Source organism: Schistocerca piceifrons, chromosome 3, assembly GCF_021461385.2.
Source record: "Schistocerca piceifrons isolate TAMUIC-IGC-003096 chromosome 3, iqSchPice1.1, whole genome shotgun sequence".
In the NCBI taxonomy this organism is placed as follows: domain Eukaryota; kingdom Metazoa; phylum Arthropoda; class Insecta; order Orthoptera; family Acrididae; genus Schistocerca; species Schistocerca piceifrons.
In genome coordinates this window covers 735,246,059-735,270,195 of record NC_060140.1, presented here as the reverse complement: position 1 = coordinate 735,270,195, position 24,137 = coordinate 735,246,059, and the positions used below count along the sequence as shown (strand labels likewise).

General features: G+C 42.4%; 1 protein-coding gene across 3 annotated transcripts in view; it reads right to left on the bottom strand.

Moving 5' to 3' along the window:
• LOC124787813 (UDP-glycosyltransferase UGT5-like) overlaps positions 1-24,137 on the bottom strand; it is a 51,236-nt gene that overhangs the window by 14,521 nt on the left and 12,578 nt on the right. The window contains exons 2-4 of one of the 3 annotated variants that reach the window (XM_047254741.1): positions 16,221-16,424; positions 6,862-7,043; positions 6,301-6,760 (exon numbers count right to left, since the gene is read on the bottom strand). In XM_047254741.1, the coding sequence (XP_047110697.1) occupies positions 6,301-6,760; positions 6,862-7,043; positions 16,221-16,403 (825 nt within the window). In that variant the 5' untranslated portion in view covers positions 16,404-16,424. Of the gene's footprint in view, positions 1-6,300; positions 6,761-6,861; positions 7,044-9,464; positions 9,537-16,220; positions 16,425-24,137 lie in introns of those variants that run through there. The other 2 variants (XM_047254742.1, XM_047254743.1) reach the window with 2 other exon arrangements.

Here is a 24,137-nt window from a genome sequence, read left to right as displayed (position 1 = left end):
CTTAAAATAAAACCTATTCCAACAGAACTATCAACGCTGTTCAACACTCATAATAATAGTAAAATGAAATGAACTAAATCTTATTAATTGGGTGCTACTTAATACGGAGCTGATGTTAAAAATTTTCGTATTAGCTCCAGTTTTCTAACTGCAGCTATTCCCTTTAATTACATTCTTTTCGCTAAATAATGGGGAGCACTTAAAAGCGGTCTGCGGCACTAACTGAGCATGTCTTAATTCCCACAACAGAGTTTCATCTAGTGATCAAATACATGCTTTAAACATCTTCATCACTTGAACTGTAGTGTTGTGGCCAGTTAAGAGTTTTCAGTAGTTACGAATATCGTAATGATCGTGTTTTGATGCTTTTGCACATAATTATGGCTAAACATCAACATTCTAGCCCACCTAACGACAACGATGTGAAGATTTTGAAACGAATACATAAATGCGGGAAAAACAGTCCACGGAGAAAAGACAGTGCCTGTTTCCTAAATTTTTAAAGAGGAATTTCGATACTTGAAAGATGAAGGTTTGGATTTCGTTGCAAATATGCGAAACGATGAGAACTTCAAGACTGTGTTTTGTAAAGCAAGAAGGGAAGCTATCAGGGCGACCCAGCGTTTACATTGCACTGGCAAGCCGATTCCCCCACAGGAAACAACTAATTCCAAACATAAACTGATAAACTGCAGTTTGTGGAATTGATTAAAGTCAAGTAGTAATGTCTAACAAGATGGTCAGTTGACTAAAATTATAAAGAGCTGAGATCCATAAGGGCCTAAACCACACCGCGGTCGATCCCACATTTAAGTGAATAACAGAGAAACCAATGATACAGCTTTTCGTGAATTTTCATATATATAATGTGGGCCTACAGTACAGATAAACCTGACTCACCATAAGGTCAACGGATTCCAGAAGCATGAATAAATGCTACAATCTCACAATCGATGTGCTTTAGGCCCTTACGAGTCTCAGCGCTTGAAATATATTATGTATGATAAAATTCATAACTTAATATTCTATAACTCATTCAGAAATCCACAAAATAGGTTTACTGTCAGTTCAACTTTAATATATACTACGTCCGATCTAATTTCACTATACAGCGAGTGAATTAACGTATCTGAGGAGCGTGGTATCATCTAGTAGGATTTATGCCGAGAAAATGGCGATAAAAGATGGCCGCAGTGTGCTACCACCTGCTGGCACTAACGTAAACTTCTAGTTGAGTGGCAAAGGCTAGCGTGCACATCGTGAATCGTGCTCATTGTTTAACAAATTCGTATGTATGTCGCGCATGTCATGCGCAAATGCTCCTTAAAACGTGCACGACCGAAGGTGTACTCGTGACTCTGATGCCAAGTTTTACGGGATCTAGAGGAGCAGTAGCGCGGTAGAATTCAGGGCGGTATCTGTAAGATATGTTTAACAGCATTCAGAGAAAAAACCAATAAATCTGCAAGGTGTCGAAAGTTAGGGCGTTCATGTGCTCCTGTGATCTTACACAGCAGTCGCTAGAGGATTCACCCTTTGCCTAGGCACAGCTCGTGGTTTCCATGCTGGGAAAGACTGCGAGGCCGGCCGCGGTGGCCGAGCGGTTCTAGGCGCTACAGTCTGGAACCGCGCGACCACTACGGTTCGAATCCTGCCTTGGGCATGGATGTGTGTGATGTCCTTAGGTTAGTTAGGTTTAAGTAGTTCTAAGTTCTAGGGGACTGATGACTTCAAAAGTTGAGTCCCATAGTGCTCAGAGCCATTTGAACCAAAGACTGCGATATTTATTGAGCGTAAGTAACCTAGACCTCGGGCTACGCGTCACATAATTCTGTCACCAAAACCATGATTTCAGGAGGCAGGGGGTACTATATCACTCTCTAGCCAAACGTTTATCTTCTTCCCGTTTCATGATCAACTACTAAATAATATGAAAATCTAACTCCAACATGAAATCTGTAGGCAGCATATTTATCTCCCACCGTCACATTTCTTGACACTTAACCACAACAAATCATATCAAAGACCCGGTTTCGAGAGATCTTTAATACGATGTATGTTAGTTTCGCTGCATACTCAATGTTTTTGGTATTTTCATTTCTACCCAGGTGGTTATAATTAAACTTCCCTGTTTAACAGGTATAACACAGAAACTAATTACCGTACTAGTACCAAACTTGGTAGTATTAATGTCCTGAGTATGGGGCGCATGATTCCCATGGGCTACAGCGCCACCGTCCATTCCCAAAGATGGCCACAAGGTGTGATCAGTCATCGTGACTCATAGTCTCACACACCTGACCAGTCCCAGCGCTCTTGTTGACGTGTCAGCATGAGCTTGGACAAAAGAGCAGGGCATTATTGATGAAGCTCTATTATCAGAACAACAGTAATGCTGCAGGTACACTTCGAGTATATCGCCGGCTGTGCGGAGCATGATGGAGATGTTCGAATCAACTGGAGAACTGAGCATCGCTCTGGGAAGAGGCCGACGAAGGGTTGCACCACAGGTGGTTGACGAAATCGCTGTTGCTATGGCGCGCAATTCCCGATCGTCAGGCAGTGCGCGTGCTGTGCCAGACAGCTGGACCATTGTAAGGAAGGTGCTTCGAATCATTGTCAAATGGTATCCGTACAAGACCCATATAGTAGAGCAGGTTGCACTACAGGACGCACAATGACGTGTTGACGTCGCTCTCTACTTTCTCGCAAGGGCTGAAGTCGACCAGGGACCTGGACCATCCTATGGACAGACGAAGCTCATTTTTCTCTGTCGGGTGAGGTGAACACACGGAATGGGGATCTTCACCTCCAGCCACTGTGCTTGAAGTTCTTCTGTATGATGAACGTGTCACCGTACGGTGTAGCTTCACGGATATGTTCATAACTGGCCCATTCTTTTTTGAACAGGTTGGCGCTCAAGGACCAAAGACGTGCAAGTGACTGCTTCGCCAGCAAGCCACACCCTCCCTATAGGAGAGAGACATATCGAACTCAACAGTTTTCATACAAGATGGGGCCCCACTGCACATCTCTCCTGAAGTTCGCCTTATTCTCCGACACACGTTTTGAAACCATCGAATTATCAGCCGATCGTATCCAAAAGCTTGATTGGCACGGTCTCCTGATCTCATCTCCTGATCTCACTCCCCGTGATTTCCGGTTGTGAAGGATACCTGAATGACAGAGTTCACCAGGGGATTCACAAATGTGCTGATCTGAAGCGCAGCATATCAGGAGAGACAGGCAGCATAGCTACAGACATGCTTCGTTCTGCTGTGCAGAATGCAGTGCTGCGCTTTCAGACTCTTCTGGACACTGATGGGCGCCACATTGAGCCCCTTTTGTAGCAGTAATGGTACCGGCATGTAGTGGTATGATGTACCGTAGCAGCTCATTAAAAGTGTTTCAACTGAATTGATTCTGCATTTTTTCTCTTCCCCATGTCCTTGACATTAATGCTACCAAGTTTGGTATGCATACGGTAATTAGTTTTCCTGTCATAACGTGTTAAATAGAGGAAGCTTAATTATAACCACCCGCTACTTAAAATGTTTAGGGTTTTGTGTGCTCAACCTGCTGCGTTTATGAGTTCACGTGATGAAATAGTGATATTTCCATGATGTCACAGAAATTGTGTTGCGATTGGCTGACATGAACAATCCAAACAACTGACACGGTAATTTACACTTGGTATTTGTTGTATTTGTACTTGTGTATTACAAAAGTATCAATTTTAAGTGATAAAGCGCAGTTTGGACGTCTGATATGTAAATGAAGAAACAAAAAGTATAGCATTTCTATCAGAGCTACTCTCTTCGTGTGTTTATTGTTGTATGTGAGCGCAGGAAGAGGGCTTCAAAGTATCTTTTGTTGAAGATTGCATCCGGTAACTCATTTAAATGTTAACAATACACTATTTTCCCCATAATTATGATTCCAGATGTGCTATAAGCACAAAAGACACTTAGAACATTTTGAAAAGCCACATACCATTGTAGCGGGTGCCGGCTCGATAAAGTTTTGGAAAGTACATTACATACATTGAATTAATCATCATTTTATCAGGCAGAAGTATTATTATATTAGTTAAGCCGGTCGATTAATAGGGAAAGGGGAGGGGGCAGATAGTAACGTGCCAGATAGCCAAGAGTCTACCGTAAATACAGTTACTCTAACAACTTATCCTTTCGACGTTAAAACTCCACTAGAAATGAATCATTGCATAAACAAACACGTAGGTATGTTAATACTGTTTCACACCTAACAATTACATCTGTCCTGGAGTTTTTAGTAGGATGTCAGAAGCATTCGAGGAAAGTGGAGTGTTATTTTCGATTCATCTCAGTAACATAGTTGTTCTTACCTAGTTACTCTTTCGTAAAACTGCTGTCCTACGTACATCCATAAATGTAAAAACTCAAGGAAAGGATGAGTCACGCGGCGATATCGCTCTAATAGACCAGTAGTTGTTGTGAATAACAGCAAAAACTTTTTCACTCCACGTTTGAGCATTCCGTTCACGAATTGTCAGCGACTCTATTGAGTGGATGTGTGAACCTCTAATGAAATAATTATCATCTGATTTTAAGAAAACCATTTGGAGAAACAAAAATGATTTTTTCACGTCTTACAGTATATCTTATATGGATAAAGAAATGGATTCATCGTCTTAGTTACTGTGCTCCCTTCAAGGAAGTAAGGCATTGCACGATTTCTTAAGATTTTTGCAGAGGTGAAAGCACATTGTGTAGACTTTGCGTATGGTTCGTTTTACGTCATTGACTTCAGTGAATATCGAAATCGTATTTAAATCTGAGAGCAGAACGATATGTGCCAACGTTCTCAAGATATTGGTTATTATATCTACAGAACAGTTAGCACGAATTGTCGGCAACGTACTTCAGTGGATATGCTGAGCGCTGTGAAATACATATCATTTGATTTTAAGAAAACTGTTTGGCGAAAAAATTTCATTCTTTCGCATTTATGCAAATGATAGCATGCGAAGAGGTGCTTATATTGCCGTAATAATTGAAACATTTTTATCTGTCAAGACATAGATGTAATTATAATTTTTTCGATGGAAAGATATAGTTCTGTAACAGATTTTAATATCTAGTCAAAATAGTATACTGTGGCATTGGAGAAATTAATATTTACGATATTCTAAGTGGAATATTCAGCTTTAACCGACATCTGCTTGTTGTTATGTCACAAGATGTAACAACTAAGTAACTAAATGTTTTAATTATTATAGTTTCCACCGAGATCTTTCCTTCATTCATAACCTTTAGAATGCATTATTGCTGCATGTAATGATATCAACTTGCCAGCTAGTCTCCCTAGCGACACTATGGCATTGGTTTTTATTTGGAGGTGTGTGATAGTCTGCTTCAATTTCTTTTACCCTGTGATGCCAGGTACCAGATGTAATTACCTGTCACCGTCTTCATGATTTATTTCTCTGTAGAACCACAACGGGGTTCCATTTTCTCAGTCAAAAAAGAAGATGAAAGGAGCGACACAAATAAGAGAAGAGCAGCCGACGCACACAGGGCGAACGGTGGGAGGCTGCTGAGTGGCCAGTGCGGATGTGCGGCTACCTGGCCGCTAAGTGCTTCGCGCGTTAACGTGTCCAGAGCACACAAAGACCCAAGCCGTTGACAGATTTAACATGTCGGGAGCACAAAGAAGGCGACAACAGGGTGCACATATACACGTCTAGAGCACCTGATACAAGGATCAAAGGCGCGCGTAAGCGCGTCCAGAGCACCCAGGGACAGAAGCAGCAGCGCATATTAACATGTTCAAAGAGCAGTCAAAGGCGTAAGAGACACCAGGCATCACCAGGATTTCTCACTGATGGAAGAAAGATACAGAAGGAAGTGGACTGATGAGACATCGAGTGATGCTTGCTGAATCATGAAAAGGGTGTCAGACCAAACAGGAATGCTGTTAAGGAATTGGATGTTTCTTTACCTGTTATCATGTTTTCTTGTAAGATGCATACCATAAATATCATCTAAGATGAGAGGTAGCTAATGACTTTATACTTAATTTCAGAGATCTGTGAATCAAAAAATCGCAAAGAAACCTCATTTCACTCATCATAACAATCAATTTTTTTAAATTCGTAGAGAGTGTTTAATCTGTAATCATCCTGAACAGACTTCGTCGGTGTAAGTTGAACAAATAAGCGCTGGAATGTTGCTCTGTGGTGAAATCTTGCACCTTAATATTATAAAACGTAAAATAACTGCCTTTAATGGTTTAAAGGACATGGGGTGGACTACTTACCAGAGGAAGTGGCTTCCGCTGTTTCTCTAGATGCAGCCCTGTCAGCTCAATGATATTAGGCAGCAACGGTCGAGGATAGTTCATACTGAAATGATTATTTACGATGAGGAGGCTGAAATTCCTTTCAGTTTCGTACACTGGTGGGTGACCAGGACCAAAATATTTCGTTTGAATCTTCTCTTGCATTGGAACCACTTTGGAGTTCCATATGTATTGAAAGCGTGCTGTTACGTAGGTGCTATACACTCTTTCCCAGAAGGACATGTGGTCGGTGTAGCCCACCATGAAATCAGGGGAATAGGCAGGGTTGTTGGGATTCCCAAAAGAGGAGAGTACAGGAGCGGGCGCGCCCACAGATACAAAGCCTATCATTGGCGGGGATCCCATCTGGTGAATCAGACCATAGTAACATTGGAACATTAAGCTCTCCAGGATAACAACGTCGAAAGACGGCTGGGACCTGCAAAACAAAATTAAGATGTGGACAGTCTTTCGAAGTCTACTTCTGTAGTGGTATTATAAAATGGCATACATTAAATGCCGTGGGAATCTCATACTTACTGAATGAAATGCTGCACCTGCGGGAACTCCAGTTGCATTTCACACACTTTTCCCGTCATAGGAGCCCATAGGTCTATCAGTTCGATTGGACTTAAGTCTGACATTGACACAAAGTCAAATTCTGACCTCACGTAATCGTATGACTTTGACAAGTCTACTTCTGTATAATTCTGGATACTTTCCTACGGACAAAAGACAGAAAAAAGAAGACAAATCAGAAAGACATAAACTGGGAATGTGTCTCATTGTATTATGCTTATATTTGGTTTAAAATACATGTAGGAAGTATATACGTAACATTACAAAGATAACATTTCAAAATCACTGAGTGTGACGTGATCTTTGGTCTAGAAATTGATTTGGTACAACTATTTCCTCAACTCTAACCTGAGGAAGTCTCTTAAACTATTGCAGTCTACATCCTTTTGAACCTATTTACAGTATCGATGTTTTGGTCTCCTGCTTCAGTTTTTACCCCAACATTTCTCTCCACTACAAAATTACCAATTTCTTGACATCGCATGCTGTTTCCTGTGTTGTACCGTCAATTTCTTTTCTCCTCGACTATATTCAGTAACTCTTACTTAGTTATCCGATCTACGCATCTAATCTTCAGCATTCTATCAGAATGCTTATTTTCCACTTTTCACTTACGCAATAGGCTACAGTCCAAGCAATTACTACCAGAACATTCACTTAAATTTACATTCGATGTTAACATTTATCTTCATTAGAAAATTTTTTTTCCCTAGTTGAAGTATGAATTTGACATCCTCGTTATTGCTCCCTCAGTCAGTTATTTTTCTCCTCACGTAGCAAAACTGGACTATTACATTCAGTGTTTCATTATCTTTTCTTACTCCCTCACCATCATCTGATTTAATTAGAGTGCATTTGACGATCCCTATTTTTCTTTCATTGATGTGTGCGTTATAATGTTTTCAAGACAATATCCATGCCATTAAACTGACCTTCCAAGTCCTTCGCTGTCTCTGATGGAATTACAGCGTCACCGAGTGGGGTGGCGCAGTGGTTAGACACTGGACTCGCATTCGGGAGGACGACGGTTCAATCCCGCGTCCGGCCATCCTGATTTAGGTTTTCCGTGATTTCCCTAAATCACTCCAGGCAAATGCCGGGATGGTTCCTCTGAAAGGGCACGGCCGACTTCCTTCCCAATCCTTCCCTAATCCGATGAGACCGATGACCACGCTGTCTGGTCTCCTTCCGCAAACCAACCAACCAACCAACCAATTGCAGCGTCATCAAAGAAGCTAGAAGTTCTTATTCCTTGTCACTAAACCTTAATCCCTTTTAGAAATATCTTCTTGGTTTCTTTATCAGCCTGATGAATGTACAGATTGAATAACATCAGGAATAGGTTACAACCCTGTCTCACCTCTCTTCCCGACTACTGCTTTCCTTTCATAACTTTAAACACTACAAGCTGATTCCTGTAGCAAGTAGTAGATAATGTTTTGCTCCCCATAGTTTATCCATGCTACCTTCAGAATATCTTAGAGTGTACAGCGATTAACTTTAACAAAAGCTTCCTAAGTACCTACAAGCACTAAAATTTAGGTACTCTATCTGCGTCTGCTCTGGTCTGGAATCTCATTGAAAGGAGTAGAATTGTCTTCAGTGACGAGTCCCGCTTCGAACTGAGCCCCGTTTACCGGCGATGGCGTGTCTGGAGAAGCGCCAGACCGCGGTCGGATACCAGCCTGTCTCTCATCTTCCATACGCCGCGACAAACAAGAGTGATGGGCTGGGTTGTCATTTTCTTTCCTACATCTACATCTACGTGGATACTCTGCAAATCACATTTAAGTGCCTGGCAGAGGGTCCCAGCAGGACCCCTTTGGTTGTCATCCCCGGCACCTCTACACCACAGTGGTACGTCGAGGATATGGTACTCCTGATTTTGTTGCTCCTTACGGCAAGCCATCCTGGGCTAACATTTCAGTAGATAAAGCCGCACACTGCGATGGTTTCCACTGCTTGTCTTCGTACTTAGCAAACTCTGCCTTGGCCAGCAAGATCATGGGATCTCTCGCCAATTGAAACGTTTGAAGCATTATGGCCATGGCCCTCCAAACATATCGGGAGTTTGACGACCCAGCGCGCCAATTGGACAAATTTGGCACGGTATCCCTAAGGAGGACATCCGACAACTCCAAGCCGAAAAACTGGTTGCTTGATGGCCAGAGGTGGTCCAATGCATTATTGACTTACATTGCGAAGCTATTTCTCTTGAACAAATCATCCAATTGTTCTGAAATTGTAATCATTTGTTTGTCTGTAGATGTACATCACTTCAACCGATTCCTGTCCCATTCGGTCAGCTACCTGTTTACCTATAGAATACAAGATTGATAATGGTAGAAAAGGTGTAATCTTTCTCTTTTTCCTCTCTTCTTCACACAAACATCATTCAGCCAAGTACAGTCGTTATAACAAAGGATTGTTACTGTTAGCACTGAGAGCCTAGACCGTGAGTCAAAATTAGAAATGTTTCTAATTTAAATGCTCATTTAACTATTCTCAGGTAAATTAAGCTAAATAAGTATAAAATTAAATGGATGTTTATGTATGTTAGTTACCTAAATGTTTTCACGGCAGGCTGGATCGTTGATAGCCCCTTAAGTGGTTCTGTTCTTCAGTCCATCCTGTTCAAGCTTCCTTATCTCCAAATAACTACTGCAACCCACATATATTTGAATCCGTTTATTGTTCTCGAATCTTGGTCTCCCTCTACAATTTTTACCACCAACACCGACACTAAACTGACTACACCTCGATGTTTCTGAATGTGTGGTATCAAGCGATTCCTTCTTTTATTAAAGCTATGCTATAAATTTCTTTTCTTCCCAGTTATATCCAGTACCTTCTCATTAGTTACGTAATCTACCCATCTAATCGTCAGCATTCTTCTGTAGCACCAATTTCAAAAGCTTCTATTCTCTGCTTTTTGAAACTGCTTATCGTCCATGTTTCACTTCCGTAGGAGACTACACTCGAGACAAATCCTTTCAGAAAAGACTTCCTCACACTTCAATAGACGTCAACGAATTTCTCTTCCTCAGAAACACATTTCTTGCCATTTCCAATCTACATTTTATGTCCTCTCTACTTTGGCCATCATCAGTTACTTTACTGCTCATATAGCAAAAATCATCTACTACCTTTATTGACTCATTTCCTAACATAATTTCCTCAACGTCGCCTGATTTAGTTAGACCACATTCCATTACCTTGCTTTTGCTTTTGCTAATGTTCATTTTATATCCTCCTTTCAAGACACTGTCCAAAGTGTTCAACTGTACTTGCTATCTCTGACAGGATTACTCACCAACAAACCTCAAAATATTTATTTCTTCTCCCTGAACTTTAATTTCCTTCTCAATATTTTAGTAACTCAGGAGGTAGCAGCATTGTCCTTAAACGGCAAGTTTTCTTTCAGGTGGTTTTAATGCACACTGCCGGAAAAAATTAGTATACCTCGAAAAACGACGTCGTTTTTGATCCGACGACGGTATATGCCACCTGGGAGATGGTAGACGTAGTAATAATGGTTTCAACGTCGTCCGCCAACATATACTGTAGTGGCATAGCTACCAGAACTCCATTAGTGTCTAGCCTTTAATAGGGATTGCTCACGGCCATAAGGCTCAGTGTGGTGCAATTGTGAAACAAGCAGGCAACCATGTTGCAGAGTCCCATTCATGCTTCCTACAGGCAACTGAGTGAGTTTGGAAGTGGTCAAATTGTGGCCCTCTGCGTGGCGGGATGGGCCTTTCGGAGAATTACCACACAAGCTGCGTGCAGCAGTGTTGGTATCGGTGGTCACGTGAGCATTTCCACATCCGTAGACGAGTTCTGGACGTCCACGCAGCACAGACGCGAGCCAGGATCGTCGTATTGTAAGGGCAGCTGTGGCAGCTCGTATAGGTAACACGGCACAAGTAACAGGGCTTGTCAGTCTAAAAGTGTCAGCACTAACTGTTGGACTGTGGGCACGCACACCTCTAGCCCCTCTTATACTCACGCCACAGCATCGACTTGCACTGCGCGAATGGTGCCGTGAGAGGGTTACTTGGAAGATGGAATGGCGTGCCGTGGACCTCAGCGATGAAAGCAGTTTGTGCCTACACACAACTGATGATCATTTGCGCGTACGACGTAGATTTGGTGAACACTGTCTCGTAGAGTGCATTAGTCCGAGACAGACTGACCCCATTCCGAGGCCTTATGGCCTGGCGTGCGATAACCTACGACTCTCGTTCACTGTGTTTCTGGAAGAGACGCTAACCAGTGCTCGGTACGTTCCGTTCTTGCAACAGGAACGTGATATGTGGTTCCAACAGGATGAAGCTTCCCCTCAAACTGTTCGTGTAACCCAACGTGCTCTTCAAGACGTGCAGAACTTCCCTGGCCAGTACAGCCTCGGATCTTCTGCAATCGAGCACGCATGGGGTATGATAGGACGAGAAGTGACTCGTGCGGCTCGTTCACCAACAACTCTTACAGAACTATTTGAACAGGTCGGCCAGGAGTGGCACAACGTATCCCAGAACAGCATTCTCCATCTGTACAATCGACTGGATGCCAAAGTCAGCGCCTGCATTACCGCTCATGGAAGTTACACCACATACTAGTATTGGTGTTTCAGTATGGGTCGATAAACCTCAGAAACGATAGTGCTATTGATTTGTAAATGTAGTCATATCACGTACTCCATATGCACTATTGCGACAATAAATCTTGAGTGAATTGGAAACCTCCAAAAGGGTGTACCAATTTTTTTTCCCTGGCCGTGTACAATGTTAAGTGATGTTCGCTTACATATGTGAGGGCCTGATTTCGATCCCAGCAAATGTCGGCTGTTTGTCCTCGGTGGGAAGACAGTAAATGGGACCATATCAGAGTCGGGAAGCCAGCTGTGGAACTTCTTTAAAGAAAAGTAACGGGCCCATTTTGAAAAGGCAGTGTTGACATATTGATAAATTTGGCGATATTACTCATTCAGGAGAAACCGCAACATTCATTCTGTAGTACTAAATGGAAGAACGATTTGCAATTGGTAACTCTTTGGTAAGGATTCTACAGAGAGATGTACACTATTCAGCAGTTTCCATTTTCAGTAGGTTTCCTGTGAACCTGAAAAACTTAAATGGCCCCAAGTCCAAATCTAAGTTGAAAGGCTTCCTCGTGTCCTACTACTCCTGTTGTGTACTGGAGTTGAGAACTATTATATGTAATATATTTCTTACTCGGGGTTTATAAATTGTTCAGTTCTTTTGTCTATAACTTTGCTAATCACCATTCTGTAAACTACGACTGAGAGGTTTGGACCAACTTTTCTGGATCCGAAGGGACATGGAAAATAAATAAAAAATAAAATGAGACTGTGGTTCATGGTATGGGTTCCTGTAGTCATGTCCTAGTTCATGAACCACGGGCAACGTATGAGTGGCCAAGTAAGTGGTCCCGACAGTCGGAATACCAGTTACTTTGGAATAAGGCTGGGCATCTCGGACATATTCTGAGTCGTGGTCACCTTTGTGCTCATACGGCAAAGACTACCAAATCCACCAGTTAGTCCCTCAGCCGTTAGGGGTAAAACCCAATGGGACTCGGGGCAAGTAAGGCTAGCAACCTGCTTCTCTGGTACTTTAAATATGATGCTGGCAACAATCAGAGCAAAATGCCTCGGACCTTTGGAGGTGACGGAGTCCCACCTCTAACTGACAAACCAGGGACTCCTAAGATACGACTTGGCAAACAAATGGTAATGAGATGGGGAGCTATTAATATCAATGGGGGCTACTCCTGGAAGAAGGTAGAGCTGCAGAGGCTGCAAGTAAGATGGGGCTGGACGTTTTAGCTGTTAGTGACATTCGGGTAAGGGGCGAGAAAGAAGAAGAAGTGGGAGAATACAAGGTCTACTTGTCAGGAGTCAAAGCAGGAATAGCACAATGGGGTGTAGGGCTTTACATCAGGAAAGAAATGGAACCCAGCGTAGTTGCAATAAGGTATGTAAACGAACGACTGATGTGGATAGATTTGACAGTGTCTAGCAAGAAAATTAGGATTGTGTCAGTATATTCGCATTGTGAAGGGACTGATCAAGATAAGATGGATAGTTTTTATGAGGCACTCAGTGATGTAGTTGTTATAGTAAAGGACAAGAACAGTGTTTTGCTCATGGGTGATTTTAACGCCAGGATTGGAAATCGAACAGAAGGGTATGAAAAGGTTATGGGTAAATTTGGAGAGGATATGGAGGCCAACAGGAACGGGCAGCAACTCTTTGATTTCTGTGCCACTATGGGCTTAGTAATCACAAACTCCTTTTTTAAACATAAGAACATTCACCGGTATACTTGGGAAAGCAGGGGAACCAGATCTGTCATTGACTATATAATAACAGATCAGGAATTCAGGAAGGCTGTGAGGGACACACGTGTATTCAGGGGATTCTTTGATGACACTGATCATTATTTAATCTGCAGTGAAATTGGGATTGCGAGGCCGAAAGTGCAGGAGGTCAGGTCCATATGTAGGAGGATAAGAGTGGAGAAACTTCAGGATAAGGAAATCAGGCACAAGTACATAACAGCGATCTCAGAAAGGTACCAGTTAGTTGAATGTAGTCAATTACAGTCATTGGAAAAGGACTGGACAAGGTACAGGGACACAGTACTAGAAGTGGCTAAAGAATGTCTTGGAACAGTAGTGTGTAAAAGTAGGAGGAAGCAAATAGCTTGGTGGAATGACACAGTCAAGGCAGCCTGTAAAAAGAAAAAGAAGGCGTATAAAAATGGCTACATACTAGAACTCAGGTAGACAGAGAAAGTTATGTTGAAGAAAGAAACAAAGCCAAACAGATAATTGCAGCATCCAAGAAGAAATCTTGGGAAGACTTTGGAAACAGGTTGGAGACATTGGGTCAAGCTGCTGGAAAACCATTCTGGAGTGTAATTAGCAGTCTTCGAAAGGGAGGTAAGAAGGAAATGACAAGTATTTTGGACAGGTCAGGAAAACTGCTGGTGAATCCTGTGGATGCCTTGGGCAGATGGAGGGAATATTTTGAAGAGTTGCTCAATGTAGGTGAAAATACGATCAGTAATGTTTCAGATTTCGAGGTAGAATGGGATAGGAATGATGATGGAAATAGGATCACGTTTGAGGAAGTGGAGAGAATGGTCAATAGATTGCAGTGCAATAAAGCAGCTGGGGTGGATGAAATTAAGTCGGAACTCATCAAGTACAGTGGAATGTCAGGTCTTAAATGGCTACACAGGATAATTGAAATGGCCTGGGAGTCGGGACAGGTTCCATCAGACTGGACAAAAGCAGTAATCACACCAATCTTTAAACATGGAAACAGAAAAGATTGAAACAACTACAGAGGTATCTCTTTAATCAGCGTTGTGGGTAAAATCTTCTCAGGTATTGTTGAAAGGAAAGTGCGAGTATTAGTTGAGGAGCAATTGGATGAAAATCAGTGTGGCTTTAGGCCTCTTAGAGATTGTCAGGACCAGATCTTTAGCTTACGACAAATAATGGAGAAGTGTTATGAGTGGAACAGGGAATTGTGTCTATGCTTTATAGATCTAGAAAAGGAATATGACCGGGTTCCTAGGAGGAAGTTATTGTCTGTTCTACGAGATTATGGAATAGGAGGCAAACTTTTGCAAGCAATTAAAGGTCTTTACATGGATAGTCAGGCAGCAGTTAGAGTTGACGGTAAACTGAGTTCATGGTTCAGAGTAGTTTCAGGGGTAAGACAAGGCTGCAACCTGTCTCCACTGTTGTTCATATTATTAATGGATCATATGTTGAAAACAATAGACTGGCTGGGTGAGATTAAGATATGTGAACACAAAATAAGCAGTCTTGCATATGCGGATGACTTAGTTGTGATGGCAGATTCGATTGAAAGTTTGCAGAGTAATATTTCAGAGCTAGATCAGAAATGTAAGGACTATGGTATGAAGATTAGCATCTCCAAAACGAAAGTAATGTCAGTGGGAAAGAAATATAAACGGATTGAGTGCCAAATAGGAGGAACAAAGTTAGAACAGGTGGATGGTTTCAAGTACTTAGGATGCATATTCTCACAGGATGGCAGCATAGTGAAAGAACTGGAAGCGAGGTGTAGCAAGGCTAATGCAGTTAGCGCTCAGTTACGATCTACTCTCTTCTGCAAGAAGGAAGTCAGTACCAAGACTAAGTTATCTGTGCACCGTTCAATCTTTCGACCAACTTTGTTGTATGGGAGCGAAAGCTGGGTGGATTCAAGGTTACCTTATCAATAAGGTTGAGGTTACGGATATGAAAGTAGCTAGGATGATTGCAGTTACTAGTAGATGGGAACAATGGCAGGAGGGTGTCCACAATGAGGAAATCAAAGAAAAACTGGGAATGAACTCTATAGATGCAGCAGTCAAGGCGAACAGGCTTAGATGGTGGGGTCATGTTACACGCATGGGAGAAGCAAGGTTACCCAAGAGACTCATGGGTTCAGCAGTAGAGGGTAGGAGGAGTCGGGGCAGACCAAGGAGAAGGTACCTGGATTCGGTTAAGAATGATTTTGAAGTAATAGGTTTAACATCAGAAGAGGCACCAATGTTAGCACTGAATAGGGGATCATGGAGGAATTTTATAAGGGGGGCTATGCTCCAGACTGAACGCTGAAAGGCATAATCAGTCTTAAATGATGATGATGATGATGAATGAGACTAACAGCTAAGGCAGTGATGTTCTACGAGAAGTCTCCACAGTCTTCCAATAAGGCCCTACGAGGAAGATGAAGTAGCAGTCAGTGGGCATAGTTGCATATCAAGTCGGTGGGGACTAAAATTCGTGTTTTTCAGTTTTTTACATAATTCATTGGTAATAGTATTTACAACGAGGAAGCTACCTGCACTAAAACCAATCTGGAAAAGTCTTGTTAATAACATAAATTTTGATGAACATATTATGGCATTAATTGAGGTAACTAGCAAAATGTCATAATTTGATGCCAAAAACAAGAAGCTACTCTATTTGACACATAGGTTCAGAGAAGGGCCAGCCGGCGTGGCCGAGCTGTTCTAGGCGCTACAGTCTGGAACCGCGCGACCGCTACGGTCGCAGGTGCGAATCCTGCCTCGGGCATGGATGTGTGTGATGTCCTTAGGTTAGTTAGGTTTAAGTAGTTCTAAGTTCTAGGGGACTCATGACCTCAGAAGTTAAGTCCCATAGTGCTCAGGGACATTTGAACCATTTTTTTTGTTCAGAGAAGCACGCGAGCACTCAGATGTGTTTTCTTAAGCTACGCTTTTCTTCCGATTAGTCAACCAGGTACTTACCCTTAGGGGATCAGTAGTCATTAGTGTGACCTGGTGGCCTCTCTTGACGAGCTCGAGAGCTACCAGTCGGAAAGGGAGCTGGTGGCTGATGGAGGGCGTGGGGATGATGCCCAGAATCCTGGCCGAGTTTGCCATTCGGGCTGCCATAGTCAACAGCAAGAACAGAGTTGCGAAGTTCGTCATTGTGGGTATGTCAACTTATACCTGCAAACACCAGCACAGTTCCAGTGTAATGCTACATAGATGCATACGACAACAAAATACTGTATTAATGATCACAGGAGAGGTAAAGCGTGATGATATCGACAGAAGGCGTATTGTAATTTAGCTTAAGGATATGCACCTTCAGAAAACTGTAAAATTATTTACATTATTTGACACATAGGTTCAGAGAAGGGCCAGCCGGCGTGGCCGAACTGTTCTAGGCGCTACAGTCTGGAACCGCGCGACCGCTACGGTCGCAGGTGCGAATCCTGCCTCGGGCATGGATGTGTGTGATGTCCTTAGGGTGTCCACAATGAGGAAATCAAAGAAAAACTGGGAATGAACTCTATAGATGTAGCAGTCAAGGCGAACAGGCCTTTCCATCAGTAAATGGAGTATGTTCTCAACTGACTCGGTTGTTTTAATCCCCTCCACTGACGGAATGACCCGCTTCCTAATTCCGTATGTATAAAGCCAATACGGACTTGTAGCTGTCACGCCTTTGCGCTTACTGCTACGTATTTTAACCGTAAATAGCTCAGTCCTAATGGTAAGAGATAGTAGTGAATTCACGTTGTTAATCTTTGAATACAGCACAGCTGCCACAAGCTCAGCTCACTTTTACTCCACTCCTACCCTCGCCATTGCACCACATTAATTAGGTGCTACATGGACCTTGCTAAATTCACTTGCGTATACATTTTTGACCGTTACTCGCCAGTATTTACCTAATGATTAGTACACTCCTAACCGGACTATTTCCGAAAGAGCTGTGATGATTGAACGGGTTCGATCCACGGCCTACAGTGCCCTACAGTTCACACGGTAACACTGCCTACCTGACCCACTTAACTTGGTAGTGAGCTTATGTATCCAATCACCACTGCTAGCAGCAGTGGATAATCCTATCAGCACGACGAGAGCAGCAGACTTACCGTCGAATCCTCCTGAAAATACTTGTAACTACGGTCGCCAGCTCTGAAGGAGCAAAAGAATAAATCAATTTTTTGGCTCGTTTCAAAGTGAAACGGCTTGAGTTGAATTTAAACTTAATTCTGAATATTACTATTTCTGATCATTCTAGGTGATTCTACAAAGCAAATACTCTCTCAATTTCTGTGAGTTGGTTTGGTAATTACCACCAAGACAACTTATGCAACTTAGGTTAACAAAATTCTATCCTTCAACTTATTTAATGATTTTGGATATTACTCTTTGGACAATTGATATAGAATTAGTTAAGTGACTTTACTTGAAAGGTTACTCAGAAAAATTTAAGTAACTATAAATAGGTGACTCATTCTGGTGTGACCATTGCTCTTTTCAACATTCTTATACGCTAAAGTATTCTACAACCAAAAGAATTGTAAATGAAAGAGGCGATGGTGGCCTCAGTCTGATTTCACTACACTATGTTTCAGGTTACTACACTTTACAATGAACAACATGCGTCGTAATTTTACTCATTACTATATTCTGTCCTCTGCACTTGCATAAAAGAAAACTGGTATTCTCCTTTTACATGTATATAAAGTTCGACTTAACAATTGCAAGCAGTCTTGCCTTGGGTAGACGTGTCGGTGCTGGTGGTGAGATGCATGTGGCTAACGCAGCTCTTCACGCCTCATGCCCTCAATGGCGGCTGGAACTACGAGCTGTAGCACTCGTATAAGCTACTGCACGTCCGCCATAAAATCTGGGCGCAGGAACTCTTACAATCAGCCCCAGTGGCATAGAGACGGCTTCGACTACCATTCGTCGCGTTCTACTCCACAAACGGCGACGATATTCGCCTCTTCGCTGTTGCACAATCACTTTTGCGTGAGCACAGTTACGCACGTCCGGTCACGTCAACACTCCCCAGGCCATTCCATTGTTCAGTCCCTGTGTCTCCAGCTACCTCTAGCTACGCTCGTATCACCAAGAGTGGGAGCGTTCCCCTACCACCTTTTCACCGAAATCATTTAGTATTTAAGAATATTTATATTTATTACCCTGGAGTTCATACCAGTCATAATAATGTACTACTAGCGCCTTATAACATTAAATCATACAGTAATAACTTATAATTACCAAGAAAAAGAATACATTTGACTCCGAGAGCTTAGTGCATTGTCTGACAGGCAGCGCTAATTCCCAGTTTCGCCAATAGATGGCATCAGGGTGCACTCCCTGGCAGTCTCACACCAGCGCGCCCGTTTCCGACGCGCGGGCTCCAAATTACTGTCAGTCCACCATCATTTCAGTTCCGTTACACATGCCCCACTTATTATTGAAGTATCTAACAGTGATAATTCAATAAGAAGTCTCTCCTATAATGAATCTGAAATTTTCGTTAAGCTTTTTATCAAGGGTTTTCCCTTTCTTACTGATACACCTCGGTACTTATATTACATATTTAAAATTAAACACCAATTCTTTCTATCTTTCCTGCTAAACATTACATAAATGATTTACATATATTCTTTCCAATTTTCTTACTTCTAAACACAGTACACTTTAAACATCTTTTTTTACAAAAATTTTAAATACACTTCTTTTATCTCAGGCAAGTAAAACACACGTTATGCGCCTATGACTTTATAGCCCGTCCTTTTCACTTTACCTCCTCACTTTTCTACCTCTTCCACAACACTTATTTACACATCTATTAAGGCTTTCTTAGAAGCTCAGCCTTTCCCAGTCTGTTTAGTCTCTACTTAAACTAGAAGTTTCATTAGAATACTGCAACATATTTTAGTGAACATTTACCTTTCACCTAGAACAAAAGAAACAAAACTATTTACATATTGGTTTACTTTAATATTTATTTATATATTTATTTTCAATCTGGTAGAATACGTGGTTCATACCTTTTGAGATCCACTATGTTTCTTACTCCCAGGCGTTTGCCTGTTAATGGGTACTCTAAATAATAAGCATTCACATTGGGTATGGACACTATTTTAAATGGTCCATTATATATATATTTAAATTTGCTGATCTCGTTATTAATTTCACTTGACTTTTCATGTGTTTTTACAAGAACGAGATCACATATTTTGAATTTAGGATTCCTTACTTTTTCGTCATGACGACGAATTCTCGCATCTGCTTGTTTTCTCATCTTGTCTTTTACTAAGTTCTTTTTACTATCATAATCTAATTCAACTCTATCTGGAAATTCTAGTAGGTCTTCTACTAGACTTTTACTTCTCGTCTTTTTCAGGATTTCTTCTGGAGTAAATCCAGTGCTCTCGTTTGTTAATGAATTCATGATTTCTTCGAATTCACTCACATACATGCCCCACTTCTTATGGTTACTATGGAAGTACGTCCTAAATAACTGACCTATCTCACGCATATATCTTTCTACCGGATTGCTTGATGGGTGATAAGCTGAGATATGTACCACTTCTAGCTGTTTCTCAGTTATCCCATCCTTCCACATTTTTGAGCAAAACTGAACACCATTATCTGATAGTATTCTCTTTGGCTTCCCTACTTTCACAAAATAATCACACACCATTTTATCATACACAGCTCTGGCAGTAGCTTTTCTTAAGGGATATAGCTTTATATACTTTGAGAAAAGTTCAACTGCTACAAATATGTACACAAAACCCCCCATGGTTTTCGGTAATGGTCCAAAGATATCTACTGCTACTATTTCTAATACTTCATCAGGTTTTATTGATTGCATGGGCCCTTGATTAGTTGCATTTGTTACTTTCGCCTTTTGGCATAGATCACAAGATCTTATCCTCTGTGCTACCCTTCGTGCCATGTTGTTAAAGGTAATGCATTCATCTAACTTATCGGTACACTTCCGTGCACCACAATGGCCATATGCCAAGTGAACATAATCTATCAGCACTTCAGTGTGTTGTTCCGGCCAACGTACTCTCCACTTCCCTGGATTATTTAATCTTTGAAGATACAGTACACCTTTATGTATTTTATATGAAGCCCTTATGTTAGTTGCGTCCGGATTGTCAAACTTGACCTTTACCGACTTGAGTGCATCATCATCACTTTGATATCTTCGCATATTCCGACATATTTCCCTAATTTTTTCTCTTCCTTCCGCTTTTTTGAAGTAATTCACCTCAAAAACATCTTCCCTATTCTTTACACTTTCTAGTGTGTCACATCCTTCTGGTAATCTCGACAAAGCATCCGGTACTGCATGTTCTTTCCCTTTAACTGTATGGACCACAGTCTTATGTCCCCATAAGAAAAGTTGAAATTTCCTAAAACCCCATACTATAGCTAAAGCCTCCTTCTCTGAAACCGTATAGTTTCTTTCGTACTTAGACATGGTTCTACTCGCAAATGCTGTTTGTCTATGAGTTTTTTCCCCATCTATCATTACCTCCTGAAATATGGATACTCCCAATCCATAATCTGAACTATCTGTTGCCACGTGGAATGGTTCACACAGGTCAGGGTGCCATAACTTTATGTTTTTAGCCAAATTGTCTTTTAGCCGGTTGAATGCTGTTTCACATTCCTCAGTCCATATATACACTCCTGGAAATTGAAATAAGAACACCGTGAATTCATTGTCCCAGGAAGGGGAAACTTTATTGACACATTCCTGGGGTCAGATACATCACATGATCACACTGACAGAACCACAGGCACATAGACACAGGCAACAGAGCATGCACAATGTCGGCACTAGTACAGTGTATATCCACCTTTCGCAGCAATGCAAGCTGCTATTCTCCCATGGAGACGATCGTAGAGATGCTGGATGTAGTCCTGTGGAACGGCTTGCCATGCCATTTCCACCTGGCGCCTCAGTTGGACCAGCGTTCGTGCTGGACATGCAGACCGCGTGAGACGACGCTTCATCCAGTCCCAAACATGCTCAATGGGGGACAGATCCGGAGATCTTGCTGGCCAGGGTAGTTGACTTACACCTTCTAGAGCACGTTGGGTGGCACGGGATACATGCGGACGTGCATTGTCCTGTTGGAACAGCAAGTTCCGTTGCCGGTCTAGGAATGGTAGAACAATGGGTTCGATGACGGTTTGTATGTACCGTGCACTATTCAGTGTCCCCTCGACGATCACCAGTGGTGTACGGCCAGTGTAGGAGATCGCTCCCCACACCATGACGCCGGGTGTTGGCCCTGTGTGCCTCGGTCGTATGCAGTCCTGATTGTGGCGCTCACCTGCACGGCGCCAAACACGCATACGACCATCATTGGCACCAAGGCAGAAGCGACTCTCATCGCTGAAGACGACACGTCTCCATTCGTCCCTCCATTCACGCCTGTCGCGACACCACTGGAGGCGGGCTGCACAATGTTGGGGCGTGAGCGGAAGACGGCCTAACGGTGTGCGGGACCGTAGCCCAGCTTCATGGAGACGGTTGCGAATGGTCCTCGCCGATACCCCAGGAGCAACAGTGTCCCTAATTTGCTGGGAAGTGTCGGTGCGGTCCCCTACGGCACTGCGTAGGATCCTACGGTCTTGGCGTGCATCTGTGCGTCGCTGCGGTCCGGTCCCAGGTCGACGGGCACGTGCACCTTCCGCCGACCACTGGCGACAACATCGATATACTGTGGAGACCTCACGCCCCACGTGTTGAGCAATTCGGTGGTACGTCCACCCGGCCTCCCGCATGCCCACTATACGCCCTTGCTCAAAGTCCGTCAACTGCACATACGGTTCATGTCCACGCTGTCGCGGCATGCTACCAGTGTTAAAGACTGCGATGGAGCTCCGTATGCCACGGCAAACTGGCTGACACTGACGGCGGCGGTGCACAAATGCTGCGCAGCTAGCGCCATTCGACAGCCAACACCGCGGTTCCTGGTGTGTCCGCTGTGCCGTGCGTGTGATCATTGCTTGTACAGCCCTCTCGCAGTGTCCGGAGCAAGTATGATGGGTCTGACACACCGGTGTCAATGAGTTCTTTTTTCCATTTCCAGGAGTGTACACACTGTTCTTCTTAAGTAGGTTGTTCAGATGTGGGCTATTGAACACCTGATCATCCACATACTTACGATAAAAGGAACAAAGTCCTATAAACGACTTTAGTTGTTTTTTATTCTTGGGAGCCGGACAATTTCTTATTGCTTTGACTTTATCGGGATCCTTTTCAATTCCCTCTGGTGTTACTATGTGACCTAAAAACTTTATTTCATTCTTCACAAACTCGCATTTTTTCAGGTTCAGGGTCATTCCTCCTTTAATTAAAGCTTTGAACACCCTGTCGCATAACTCCATGTGCTCTTACTATGTCCTTGTAGCAATTAACAGATCATCTACATAAACTGTGATTAGCGAACTAAGTTCACTCCCTAAAATTTTGTCTAAAGCCCAAATGAACACTGAAACGGAAGTATTTAGGCCAAATGGTACCACTGTGAAATGGTAGCATTTGCCATTGAATAAAAATGCCGTGTACTTCCTAGACTCCTCACTTAATGGGATTTGCCAGTATCCTGCAGTTAGGTCTAAACTAGTCATGTACTTTACACCATTAAACTTCTGCAATAAATTATCTATGTTCTCTGGACGATCCAACTCCCTCTTCACTACTTTATTCAGAGTACGAGCATCTATCACTATTCGTACACTTCCGTCCTTCTTACCTACTATCACCAGTGGGTTATTATATGGGCTAGAACTCCGTTCAATGACCCCACATGAAACCATTTTATCTATTTCTTTTTGAACTGCTTCTTTCTTAGACAAGGGTACATTATATGGTGGTTTAATGAAAGGTTCATGCTCCTCTACCTCCATGCAGTACTCATAATTTATCACTCGTCCCAGTTTGTCCGAAAATACCTCCTGATTTTCTTTCAGAATTTGCCATAGATCCTTCCTTTGGGCACCAGATAGTCCTTCCGTTTTATCCACTACATTTCGAAGGAGTGTCTCCTTATTTCCATCTTCAACTATCTGCCTCACCCGAAACCAATCGAATTTTTGACCTATTCCTGAATCATGATCATCTCTAAATTCTACCCATCTCAGCTGGTTCTCTTCCATTACTCTAGATGATTCAAATGGTATTTCTAATACCGCACTATCAACTTTACAAACTATTATCCCTTTGTCACAATCTATAATTACTTTCTGTTTTATTAACCAGTCAATGCCTAAAATGATCTCGGCACTGAGCTCTGGAACTACTAAAAATGCATTCGAAAATAGCTTGTTTTTTATCTTCAATTCCATCATCACTTGATGTTTAACAGGTTTACTACATTTCCCTGTCGCCCCTATCACTTTAACACCTGTTACTGGCATCATGACTACTCCTCGTTGCTCTTTGATCATCTCAAAAAATGCGTGCGAAATAGCACTTATTTGAGCACCCGTATCCAACAATACATATAAATCGTACCCACATACATTAATGGGCAGGATTGTTTGCATCGTATTGTCCTCTTTCATACTTTCTTTATCTTCCCACAATAAATCCTTTTCCACCGCCAAGTCTTGCCATATTATTTTTCCGGTTTTTATACCGACCATTCCATCTGGAGGTTTCTTTCTCCTTTTCATCCTAAATTCTTTCACCACTTTTTCCAATAGTCCTTCGTCTAGGCTCTTTAATGCCATCTCGTTCTCATTCAAATCTGTCATGCCTGAACTCTCGGTTGCGGGATCGGAAACTTCCTCTACTTCTTTTTCTCCCTGGATGCTTTCTGATGATTCTGACGATAATTCCTCCCCCTTAGAAATATGACCTTCTTCGGATTCAAA